Source organism: Pseudogymnoascus destructans (assembly GCF_001641265.1).
Source record: "Pseudogymnoascus destructans isolate 20631-21 unplaced genomic scaffold scaffold_10, whole genome shotgun sequence".
Taxonomy (NCBI): Eukaryota; Fungi; Ascomycota; class Leotiomycetes; order Thelebolales; family Thelebolaceae; genus Pseudogymnoascus; species Pseudogymnoascus destructans.
In genome coordinates, this window is record NW_020167529.1 from 668,870 (window position 1) to 680,939 (window position 12,070).

The 12,070-nt window shown below is 47.8% G+C and overlaps 3 protein-coding genes across 3 annotated transcripts; 1 reads left to right on the forward strand and 2 right to left on the reverse strand.

The window, feature by feature from the left end:
* Nucleotides 1-1,213: 1,213 nt before the first annotated feature.
* ISU1 (iron-binding protein) lies at nucleotides 1,214-2,341 on the reverse strand. The gene is made up of 2 exons (XM_024469787.1): nucleotides 1,778-2,341; nucleotides 1,214-1,726 (listed from the first exon to the last, which is right to left on the reverse strand). The coding sequence occupies exons 1-2, from the start codon at nucleotides 2,220-2,222 to the stop codon at nucleotides 1,566-1,568; spliced, it is 606 nt and encodes a 201-aa protein (XP_024324096.1). The 5' UTR covers nucleotides 2,223-2,341; the 3' UTR covers nucleotides 1,214-1,565.
* Nucleotides 2,342-2,506: 165 nt separating this feature from the next.
* VC83_06184 (uncharacterized protein) lies at nucleotides 2,507-5,662 on the forward strand. The gene is made up of 4 exons (XM_024469788.1): nucleotides 2,507-2,885; nucleotides 3,001-3,068; nucleotides 3,127-5,240; nucleotides 5,293-5,662. Exons 1-4 carry the CDS (start codon nucleotides 2,858-2,860, stop codon nucleotides 5,435-5,437), a joined length of 2,355 nt encoding a protein of 784 aa, XP_024324093.1. The 5' UTR covers nucleotides 2,507-2,857; the 3' UTR covers nucleotides 5,438-5,662.
* A 419-nt stretch (nucleotides 5,663-6,081) lies between these two features.
* Nucleotides 6,082-7,414, reverse strand: VC83_06185 (uncharacterized protein). Its single transcript, XM_024469789.1, has 2 exons — nucleotides 7,146-7,414; nucleotides 6,082-7,084 (listed from the first exon to the last, which is right to left on the reverse strand). The coding sequence occupies exon 2, from the start codon at nucleotides 6,987-6,989 to the stop codon at nucleotides 6,282-6,284; it is 708 nt and encodes a 235-aa protein (XP_024324094.1). The 5' UTR covers nucleotides 6,990-7,084; nucleotides 7,146-7,414; the 3' UTR covers nucleotides 6,082-6,281.
* Nucleotides 7,415-12,070: the final 4,656 nt, after the last annotated feature.

Consider the following 12,070-nt stretch of genomic DNA (forward strand, 5'->3'; position numbering starts at 1 on the left):
AGCGAGCGAACAGATTCTGGCCAGGTGGCGGTGAACATGAGTGTCTGTCTCTTGCCCAGTGGGCGGGCGGTATTGATGATCTTCCTAATCTCCTCTTCGAAACCTTTATCCAACATCCTGTCAGCCTCATCCAAGACGACATAGCTGACCTTGCTAAGATCCGCCGATCCCTCTTGGATTAGATCGTTCAGGCGACCGGGGGTTGCGACCACAATGTCGGCAGTCTTGAGCGCTCTTCGCTGCTCATCCTTGGCGACACCACCGTACACGCAGACGGCTTGCATGCCAGACAAGGCGGCCAACTTGTTGATTTGCTCGTAACTCTGCATCGCGAGCTCACGAGTTGGCGAAACAACCACAGCCTTCGCTCCCTTGAACTTTGGCTGCTCGCTGATGTGCCTGATACATGGCACAGCGAATGCCATTGTCTTCCCTGAACCCGTCTCCGCTACTCCAATGACATCTCGGCCGGCCAACAAGAAGGGCCATGCTGCCGACTGGATTGGTGTGGGGCTTTTGAAGTCTTTGAAGGGCGCGCGCTGTTTCGGGTCGGTAATTGGAAGGTGGGCAAAGTCGATGATGGGTCTCAGCAAGGGCTGCGACGTTGGGTCGGTAATGTTGATGAAGTTATCAGTCAAGAATTGGTCGACCTTGGACTGTGGAAGGCCTGCCAGGTCGGCAGACGGAGTATAACTGCCAGTGCTGGTAGTCTCTGCTGCTGGTGTAGTCGATGCTGCTGATGTGGTCGACTCGGTGGACGGGGGCGTAACTGAGGCAGGTTCAGCCTTCTCCAGCTTCTTTGCCTTCTTTAATGCCTTTTTCTCGGCCTTCTCTTTTTTAAGAGCAGCCAGATCTTCCGGTGAGGCATCGCCATCTTTCTCGGCAGCAAGTTTCTCCGTCTTCTTGCGACGTTTCCTCTCCTTGCGTTCTTCCTTTGTCTCTTTTACAGTATCATCGGCTCCATTGTCTGATGCGCCACCTGATTTCGCTTCCTTGCGGCTTTTCTTTTTCGCCGGCGCAGTAGCCTGAATTCCGGCAGACGCAGCTGCAACCTCGGGATCTTCGAGTGCTCTCTTGACCATGATTGCGCGATTGTGCAAATGTGCCGAAGCTATCAAGTTTCTCAAAAGTTCCGGCTAGGGACGAGACTAAATCAAAAAATATTCTAGGCTTTCACCGATCGGATCAAATTTTCGCCGTGTAAGTCAGCGAGTCATGTGATTAATCAATTATAATAGGTTCTGAATTTATTTTCATAGAACGACCCTGCGCTCAAACTAAGTAATCCCAATTTGGAACAGTGAGCAATATCGAACCCCTAAATATGCATAATCCAAGGAGAGTTAAGTCGCATGGCACTTTTCAAATGGTCCAATACCATTTCCGGATACCAATTTTCATAGAACCCAGCCTGTCATTAAGCAGAAGTCGCTCTGCTTACCAATTGTTTTTCGTTTACATACGAATTCCCCATGAATTCCCCGTGGATTCCCCGTCTTTGAAAACTCTCGTCATGCCATCTATCCATGGCCGCACACTACTCTCCGTAACAAGTATCCTCATACCTACGCGGTCGCCGATGATCCCTGGGCCACAGTCTCGATATCAATCTTTGGCATGCTTGAGCCGGTTCCACCGAGATTAGTAGCCTTGGTCTCCGGGTTCTTGGTGTAGTAGTTTGAAATAGCTGATTTGATTGCATCCTCCGCCAGCATAGAGCAATGAACTATAGTATAATTAGCAAAGGGTTCTGTATAGGATGGCAGATAGTACTTACGTTTCACTGGAGGTAAACATAATTCTTTGGCAATCTCCGTATTCCGTACCCTTCCCGCCTCCTCCAAGGTCATTCCCCGCACCAACTCCGTCAAGTATGATGATGAGGCGATTGCTGAACCGCATCCGAAGGTCTTAAACTTCACATCGGAAATGGTGTTGTTGGTGGGATCCACCCGAATCTGGAGCTTCATCACATCACCACAAGCTGGTGCGCCAACAAGTCCCGTTCCGACATCGGTATCGGCCTTGGACATGCTTCCCACATTGCGCGGCCGAGAATAGTGATCTAGCACCTTCTCGTGGTATTGTCTGCGGCCATTTGCGATGCGGTTGGCGACGACGGGTGTTGCAATCCGTGTCGAAGAAGGTACAAATGCCGGGGTCGGAGCTGATAATGCCCTCGCGGCCGCCCGCGGAGCAGTAGCGATAACCCGTTGAAACATCGTAGATCCTGCAGTGGTGTAATAGATCGATTTAGTCGAAATGGTATAGGTTTTAATGCTTATCGAGGTTGATGACGAGGTAGGTGGTCGTAGAATCCCGAGGTCTGTGGGTATGTATTGAGTAAGAGGATGGAGGATCAGATAAACGGTAATCGCGCGGGAGATGCAGGAAATATGAAATCACCAGACATGGGTGGCAAATTCCGATGCACGTGACGAGCGCATAATCAACCCCTCCCATGTCTAACTCCGTACCGTAACTTATGTCTCTACCGTGAAGACTGCACACAGTGCTTTGATTCTATTGTAAAAAGCATATTGCCAACCTTTTTTGAACAACACAACCTACAGTACCTCCAGGCTACAACCGCTACAACCCCGCCCCTCTCGTCATCCCGCCATTTTGTCATGTTTGCTCAGGTTCAGACCTCTTTGTCTCGACAACACCAAACAGCTCCCCTCGATAACACCAAGCTCAGCATCCACTACAAAACACGAAAAGCTTTATTATGGACATCTAACTATCCCAAGTTCTCGCGAATCCCGAAACCCACAATACTGTAATCTGTCGCACCCTCTTTCTTTCTCCATACGCTCTTTCTTTCTCCATACGCTCGCTCCAGGCACAAGACAACATGGCGTGTAAACATCTCGAATCTTTGGGTAAGCTAATGACAGTCGCAATCCAGCCCACTTCCTATGTCCATTTCAGTATCTCACAGGCTTAATCTTGTGACCTGCGAGTCTCACTAGCCAGCCTGCTAACTAGATCGAACAGAGTTGCGCCCACCAGGCCCAAATCAAGCTGTCTACCGTGAAGACTGCACACAGTGCTTTGATTCTATTGTAAGCATATGCCAACCTTTGAACAACACAACGATGCATTGTTAATATTCTCATCCAGGATGATTCGGCTGGATTAGACGTTTGCCTCTATTGCTTCAATGGAGGATGCACTGGCGAGAGGAACCATGGCAAGCTACATTATGCTCGGTCACACCACCCCCTCGTTCTCAACATCCGCCGAACCAAGCGAGTAATTGTTCGAGATGAACCCAAACAAAAGATGTCGAAGCTTGCCATAGCCGCAGAAACAGAAGCCGATCGTTTCGATACCCACTTGGTTGTTCGCTGCTACGAGTGCGGGATTGATGATGTGGATACAACTTCAGCCCGTATCGCATCGGTTATTGATGGAGTCATGAAAGCAAACACGTTTTCTAGACAAGAAGAAGTCAAGGCATGGGAACAGGAAATGACGTCTTGCGAGCATATCCTTACACTCGCCCAAGAACCAGCGCGAGCGATTGAGTCTCAAAACCTTGGCCACTGTTCAATGTGCAACTTGCAGGAAAATCTTTGGCTATGTCTCCAATGTGGGAATTTGGGTTGTGGCCGAGCCCAGTTTGGCGGAGTTGGTGGGCAGTCTCACGGCTTGGCACATGCCGATGCGTCGCACCACGTCGTTGCCGTCAAGCTGGGATCAATCACCCCTGAAGGCACGGCCGACGTGTACTGTTACCAGTGTGACGAGGAGAGAGTTGATGAAGATCTCGGAAAGCATCTAGCTCACTGGGGCATTATTCTTGCCGAGCGCCAGAAGACAGAAAAGAGTCTCACGGAAATGCAGATTGAGCAGAATCTAAGGTGGGAATTTTCTATGACCACCGAAGACGGAAAGGAGCTCAAGCCATTATTTGGCCCTGGCCTAACGGGTCTCAAGAATCTCGGCAACAGCTGCTATTTGGCTAGTACAACCCAGTGCCTATTTTCGCTGCCTCAGTTTCAAAAACGATACTTCCACCCCAATGAAGAACCCTTGCAAGTCCAGGAGCCGGCGCAAGACCTTGAGACCCAATTGCGAAAGATCGCCGATGGCCTTCTCTCTGGCAGATATTCAAAGCCCGATTCAGATGTCATTGCATCCGAGTATTCGGCAGAGGTTCCTTGCCAAAAAGGCCTCGCCCCAGCAATGCTGAAACATCTAGTTGGTCGTGGGCACGTCGAGTTTTCAACAATGCGCCAACAAGATGCCTTTGAGTTCCTGCTGCATCTCTTCAAGCTCATCAATCGATCTCAGCATCCGCCCGAATTAGGCGACCCAACAGATGCATTCCGATTCGTCATGGAGCAACGACTGCAATGCCTGTCATGTAAGAAAGTTAGGTACAGTACGGAAGAGCAGGATAACATCTCTGTCCCACTTCCTGTCCGAAAGATCGAGCGGAAAGACGGTGAAGAACCATCCTCTTCTGCAGGAGAATACGAGCCTGTCACATTCAAGGAATGCCTGGACAGCTTCACTGCAGAGGAGGTTGTCGAACTAACCTGTGTCTCTTGTGGAAGCAAGGACGGCTTTACCAAGAGATCCCTCTTCAAAACTTTCCCCGCCGTCCTAGCCGTAAACGCCAGACGAATCATGGCCGTGAACTGGGTGCCGACGAAGGTGGACGTCCCAGTTATTGTCGGTGACGACCCTATCACGCTAGATAGCTATAAATCTCTTGGGAAACAGGACACTGAGGAGCTCATGCCCGAAGATGCAGCAGGCGCCCAGCCATCCTTCACCGCAAACCCAGAAGCTCTTTCCAACCTGGAGCAGATGGGATTCCCAGCCGCTCGCTGCGAGAAGGCGCTGCATGCAACCGGCAACGCTGATGCGAACGCAGCCATGGAATGGCTATTTGCTCACATGGAGGACCCCGATATCGACGAGCCGCTGGTCATTGCGACCTCTGCTGGACCAGCAGCATCTGTGGATGCGGAGAAGCTCGAAAACCTCGGCAATATGGGGTTCAGCCCAAACCACGCCCGTAAAGCTCTGAAGGAAACGGGGGGCGATATGGAGCGCGCTGTTGATTGGCTATTCAGTCACCCTGATGACCAGGGTGACGTTGATGAGGGTGGACAGTCTGCGGATACGGGGCGCTCGAATGAGACTTCTGGTTCTGATGCGCTGCCTGCTAGGTTTGAGTTGCAGTCGATTATCTGCCATAAGGGTGGTAGCATCCACGCTGGGTAAGTTGAGGTAGTCCATTCTTATAGCTTGTTACGTGCTAACTCTCGGTAGTCACTATGTAGCCTTTATTAGGCGGCAGCTTGAACAGGATAAGGCCAAGTCATGGGTCCTCTTCAACGATGAGAAGGTTGTGGAGGCTGACAATATGGAGGAGGTGAAGAAATTTGCCTATGTATATTTCTTGGAGCGTTTGTAGCTATCTACTGGGGGCTTGAGTTACCAAGCGTCAGCATAAGCTACGCCTCTGCTAAGGATGCTGCCTGACTAGAATATGATAAGCTATGAGCCCATTTGTGTGTATTATTCCACTGGCAGTTATGGTTTTGTCGTCGAGGTGAAGTGATACACCTATACGTGATACAAAATCTGTTCCCAATACGACAAGTAAACAATAATACTGGACGTCAACAGTCTCTGGCACAGAACATAGAATTGTAAAATACAGCTCAATTTCGCTCAGAAACTGATCAATAAGCTCTTCATCCTCAGTCAGCAAATGATCACATTTGGAATGACAAATATATAATTATATTTCTTAGTTTAATTCCAAAACCACTCTTTTGCTGGATTACTAACTACTTTCTCCCTTGCTTCCTAAATTATTATCGTCCATTAATCTACGTATTGGAGAATACAAATAAATCCCAAGTTTTCACCAACGTGTTAACAAATTCGAATAAATTGAATATATTTACACTAACGTATATTTTTAATAATATGAACATAGCGAATCCAAACAACCCCGAAATATCTGCTGTACAACAATTCATATATGCGTTGTTTAACCAGAACCCGAAACGCCTGCCACCAAATAGTATATGTGTTGTCCAACCCAAATAACTCCGAAATCCCACCAAATAGTATATGTGCTGTCCAACCCAAATAACTCCGAAATCACCACCACTACTCCGTACCACCCGACGACGACGCACCCTCCACGTCACGACGCACCGCCTCCTCCCCCCTCGGCACCACTGCCAATACCCAAACGCCCCCGATATCGTGAACCCCACGGCCCCCACCAAATTCCACGCCCCAACCTACCACCCCAGCGTCCGCGGCGCAGGCTTCCACCACCGCTCCTGCGTCTCGATCATGAAGAGGAGGGAGGAGATGATGAAGCCCGACCCGCGATGACCTGGGGGGCCCAGTATGCGCCGTCTACGGCCGCAGGGGAGAGGGAGGATTGGATGTGGGGAGGGCGGTGAAGCCGGCGATCCGGAAGATGGTTGCAGCGACGTATTGGGCGAGGCAGGTGAGGAAGCCAATTTCGCGGACGTAGTGGTGCCGGTGAGGGAGGGGAACCAGACCCAGGTTTCGAGGACTTTGGCTTCGGCGAATTTGTTGGGGGCGAGGAGTTTCCCCTGAGCGGTTTCTCCGGAGGGAATCTTGCGGTTTCCGACGAGGTTCTTTTTGTTTGGGTGGTGGTGCGTGCAATTCTCGCTACTTGGTCGTAGACGCAGGAGCCCGTTCTCCTCGAGCGCCTCTTCGAAAGCCCAGCCGAAGCACTGTGTGCGGTTTTCATTGACAGCTTCGATCATGAGGAAGATGCTGCCGATCTCGAAGATGGTCGCGCCGATGAAGGCGGAGATGCCGCCACCGTTTGTGGTTTCACCCCGGAAGGCGGACGAGGGGTGCACGGAGGGCAGCCAGACGAGGAAGGAGTTTATGACCCAGACTACCGAGCCCCAGGTGAACCATTGAGCAACCATGTAGGAGACGTCCCAGACCGGGTAGTATGTGAGCATGCGCCAGAGTTGTGGAGGATTGGTCGCGGGGTATTCGAGAGTGGCGGGGCGAGGAATTGGCCTTCGGCGGCGGGCGAGACGGCTATGGCGTGCCTCTGTTGCAAGTTGGTTAGCAAGATGGAGCTGCGAATAGAGCGCGCGCTGGTGAGGGCATACCTTTTCGATTGTCTCTTGAGCGACACAGATGATGGACATCCTGAACTCTCTGGCTGCTATCAGCTTCAGTCTTGGCTCTTGGAGGTTGTGTTGACGGGCGGCTGTCATAGAGCAGGGGCACTGAGACGCGCCGGAGGCTGGGCAATTGGACGCCTCTGCGCCGTCGGATTGAGGAACGACACTGGGATACGCGACCACTCCTTCATTGTTCGGAGGACGCCTTCGCGACGGACGACATGGATATGATAGATACTGATAAAATGGACGAGGCTTCGGTCAGGATGACGAGGCTGAGGGAGTTATATATCTTGGCAGAAGGGATATTTATCTTGGCAGCAGCACGGCAAGTCACACGGCAAGTCAGCGATGCCGAATGAGGGGACGGACGGGCTAAGCTAGGGCGTACTGCTGTGGACCACAGTTCGGGACAGTTAGGGACAGGGCAGTTAGGGGCAGTTAGGGGCAGTTAGGGGCAGTTAGGGGCAGTTAGGGGCAGTTAGGGGCAGTTAGGGGCAGTTAGGGGCAGTTAGGGGCAGTTAGGGGCAGTTAGGGACAGTTAGGGACAGTTAGGGACAGCTAGGGACAGTTAGGGACAGCTAGGGACAGTTAGGGACAGTAGAGCATTTTAGCAACTGTTGAACAGGCTGTTCAACACCCCCATATGTAGTTAGTATAGAAATATGAGAATTTAGTGCCATAATCCCTATACAAACCTTGCAAGCCCAAGCTCCACTACTTCCTATTTAGGACTTAGGACTGTGGTGTAATGGTGGGTGCACCAGATGTGAGAATCTAGCCACCCAAGGAAGGGATGAATTTACTAAGACAACACACTGTCTTAGGAAACAGAGCCAAAGGGTTGTAGCTTAGACTATTCCACAACGCAGCAATCAGGTGTGTGATGTAGTGAAGTGGTTCAGACAAGTTGCAACAAATGTTGAGTCTGGGAACTCAGGGGTAAGTCAGAGGTTAACACCTCACTGACTTTTTCAGAAACAAGGAGTAACAAGATGAATGCTTGGAAGCTTGGAAAAGACGTGGAAGTATGTGATAGTCAATTTACTGTATTGTCTGCTTGCCCTTTCTTAAGGAAAGGGCAATCCTATTTATGCTAAAGGAATGTAGTTCTCTCATTTTCCAAGACTTTCCATGACTTACCAGGCTTGGTAACTGTAGTCGACATAAGAGAATCCCATAGAACCATCTCTTAGGTTCGTAGCCTATAGGAAGTAAAAGGAGGTCCAAGGTCAGAGTACCCCTATAAACAAATTTGTCATAGACAAATTATGTCATAGACAAATTATGTCATAACTTAACCAATCTTGTGGGTAACTAAAGAGCGATGACGTGTAATGAATCATAGAGGTTCGTAGGAGCTTTTAGAGCTATCGTTCATGCTCCTAGGCCTCTAGTTGGTAGAGATATGTCATGTGGTAGTATGAGTGATGTCATGTAATGAATCATAGAGGGTTGTAGAGATATGCTATGTGGTAATATCGGCCCAGTAACTAAGGAGCGATGACGTGTAATGAATCATAGATGGTTGTAGCAATCGTTGAGTAGTATTGCTCTTGTTGTTGGTGTGATAAGCCAAAATATGTATAGTGACTTGTAGGTTTGAGGAGGAGATTTCCAAGTTTGCTCTTGAGTTTGATAGCAAACTGAGTGCAACGAATGTCAGTATGACATGTAGAGGTTTAACAGTTATCTGTTAAAGACTTATAACAAGCCATAATCCTGTTGTAGTTAAGAGTATTTGTTAGTAATCACCTTAGAGGAATGTTATGTAGCTGTAGAGTTAGTAATGGAGTCGTATGATTGTATTATATTCAATACAAGTGATAACTATGGAGTAGTATACCAAACCCCTTGAATTCCAGGCATACCAGCCTCTAACTTTACTTCCTAGTCATTAGCAGCGCTCTGTCCTCGAAGACGATGATATAGGTAGTCCTCCTTTGCCTGTTCAGCCTATGGTTAAGGCGCAATTCAATACCGAAATGCTAAGAGGATTGCAAGTCTCAAGCTAGCAACACATAGTGATCCTTAAGGCTCTCTAGCGAAGATGGCGCCCCTAACGAAGGACAACGTACTAGTCCTCTTCTGACTTTGCAATCGAAACGCTAAAGCATTTTGACTAGGGAAGAAGACCACATTCTAGTCTTATATATAGGCCGATTTCGAAAGGGAGACTAGTAAAGACCACAAGAGTCTCTACTAAGTAGTATAGCAGGAAATCGACAAGAGAAGGAAATACCTTAAGGCTTAGGACTAAACAAACTGATAGCGAGTCAGAATTGACTGTCTAAACTTATAACTAGATTAGGGTTGTTAGCGAGGAAAAGCAGATTGAAACACAGCGAAGTAAGGTAGTAAATACTGTTATCACTTCGTCATAGCGAGCGCTTAATACTTGAGACTCGTTATCCGTTACTCTTGCTACAAAGTGGAGGCACTAGCAGACTTATCCTCAAAGTCGTAATAGATCCATTAGCTAGAGAGCACAAGAGCACTCTGGCTTTGATGATCCTAACGATGAGGATATACTAGATGATTCTGTAGAAGAAAGGCAAAGTGAGAACGGCGCTAAGAGTGTTCACTCTATAGACTCGACTCCCCTAGAAACACCAACCCTAATACAAACACTAATGCTAGTACTACAAGGAACTTCAGCTCCTTGTGGCCGGTCAAGTAGTTGAGGAAGACGCCTTCATAGACAGTCCTGAACTTTGTCACTGCTAATTGCTCCTTGAAGAGCGATTGAATACGTAGGCTGACGACCTAGTATTAGATACTAGATACTAGATACTAGAAACCAGATACTAGATACTAGATACTAGATACTAGATACTAGATACTAGATACTAGATACTGGATACTAGATACTAGATACTACAGTTTTATCTCGTTAAGTTGATGTAATTGGTCATGCATAAATATATTGAGTTATAGAAATATTGAGTTAGAAAGTGATCTGAAGTAGACCCGAAGTAGCCCCTCAGCTAAACCATCCATCCATCCAACGTGCCTTGAACCAACTCATTGGCCTGTTTGGCCACTAATTGCCTCTCCACGCGCTCTAAAGAGCGCAAAAATGATGCTGGATCCGTGATGCCACTATTCTCAGATTCTGAGAACTCAATCAGAACTTGGAGGGCTTGTACAGCATTCTGTGTGGTGAGCACAGGACGCTGGGGCTCCTCATCGTCATCATCTTGAGCATCGGAAACCTGTATATATGGAGCCATCGCCTCCTGTAGAATTGTGTCCTCATCTAAGCCTCCCTCCACCTCTTGTATTCCCTCCTCTGCTGGATTCAAAAAGTTCGAAAGGTCCATAGCGTCTGATATATGACCAGCTTGTTGTACTCGAGTATATAAGTCGTTTAGAACAGGGAGTGGGTGTATAGGAAGCTGTATTGGGCATAAAAGAATCATGCTTTTTCGAAAGCATTGTAGATAGTCATATTTGTAACGTCGTGATGCCATGATCAAATAAGCCAGCAAATTGTAAAGTGTATTGTCATTGTTTTGATTGGATCCAGGTTGTTGCTAAAAGATTCAAGCATGAACTCGAGCCATTGCTGACGATAATAGCTTTTTAAAGAGGCTATAATACCTTGATCGAGAGGTTGATATCGACTGGTCGCATTTGGAGGAAGCCAGATAATTCGTATGTTTGGAGGAGGAGGCGTCGATTCCACTGCAGCGATATGGGCTGAGAAGTTATTCATTGTAAGCAGTATAGAACGTGACGTACCAATATGAGTATAGAAAGCATTTAGCCAATCTGCCATAACAAATTGATTCATCCAAGCCTTCTTATTCCACCTCCAAACCCCACCCATTGCCCCTACATCAACGTGTTGTAAAGCTCGAGGCTTTTTAGCCTTTCCAATAAACCAAAGAGGAAGTCGATCTGTTCCAGCAGCATTAATACAAATGGCTACTGATATGCGTGCTTTGTCCTTCTTCTGTCCTGGAATTGATCGTGTTGTAAAGCCCTTTGAAGGGCTCATCCTCCAGTAAAGCCCAGTCTCATCCATGTTGTAAATATTGTCCTCTAAAAACTCCCCCGCAATAGTTTGTATAGCCTTCATTTGTTCTTCTGCAGTGACACCAATAGATCCAGCTTCGCCATGTTGAGTTCGATATAATATATTATGCCGTTGTCAAAACTTTACGATCCATCCGTAGCTAAATTCTGGCGTAGGTAGTCCACGGTATTGTGGTAGCTGATTCCAGATAATCTTCGCCTTTGATTGTAAGATTTCTGTAGTTGTAATGCCGCCACGCTCTTCAATAAGCCTCTGCCAGTCATAAAGAGCAGCTTCTAATTCAGGCCAGGCGACAGTGCGGCGACACTGAGCTTTAGAGCTGTTTGTTTCCAGAGTATTAGAAGTATTGTCAAGGTCCAAAAATCGAGAGCTAAGGGATTCTGAGACTGTAGATTGGCTAAGTTGACGATTGTATTTCTCGAGGAACCACTGTATAGTGGCCTTTTGTGTAGGTTTCGGATGGTGAGATCGATGCCAGGTTCGGAGGGCTTTTCGCTGTTCGAGAGACATAGAATAGAGCTTTTTCGAAGGCATTTTGAAGGTATTCTAAGAGTAGTCCAGTAATTAGTTTAAGTCGCTAATTGGGAAAAGGGACTCAATATCGTGTGTATCGTGATTTGTATGACGAATGGAAGGATCCGAAGAAAGTTATCGAGTTATCCAGAAAATCGACTAATCGTGTATCGACTTAACGAGATAATACTGTAGACTAACTGTTAACTGCTGTACTCCTCAGTACAGTACGCCGTTCTCTTAGGTTCTCTTAGGGCCGCACATTATCGTCCGTGTCAATCACAGTCACAATCACATTAAGGTCGCATGCATCTCAAACACGCTAACGCATCCACCTTGGGTTAATTTGCTTAAT

Coding starts and splice junctions, on each gene's coding strand:
- VC83_06184 (XM_024469788.1), top strand. CDS start 2,858: ATGGCGTGTAAACATCTCGAATCTTTGG. Junction 3,069..3,126: donor CACAGTGCTTTGATTCTATT/GTAAGCATATGC, acceptor ATTCTCATCCAG/GATGATTCGGCTGGATTAGA. Junction 5,241..5,292: donor GGTGGTAGCATCCACGCTGG/GTAAGTTGAGGT, acceptor AACTCTCGGTAG/TCACTATGTAGCCTTTATTA.
- ISU1 (XM_024469787.1), bottom strand. CDS start 2,222: ATGTTTCAACGGGTTATCGCTACTGCTCCGCGGGCGGCCGCGAGGGCA. Junction 1,727..1,777: donor ATGTTTACCTCCAGTGAAAC/GTAAGTACTATC, acceptor ATTATACTATAG/TTCATTGCTCTATGCTGGCG.
- VC83_06185 (XM_024469789.1), bottom strand. CDS start 6,989: ATGCTCACATACTACCCGGTCTGGGACGTCTCCTACATGGTTGCTCAA.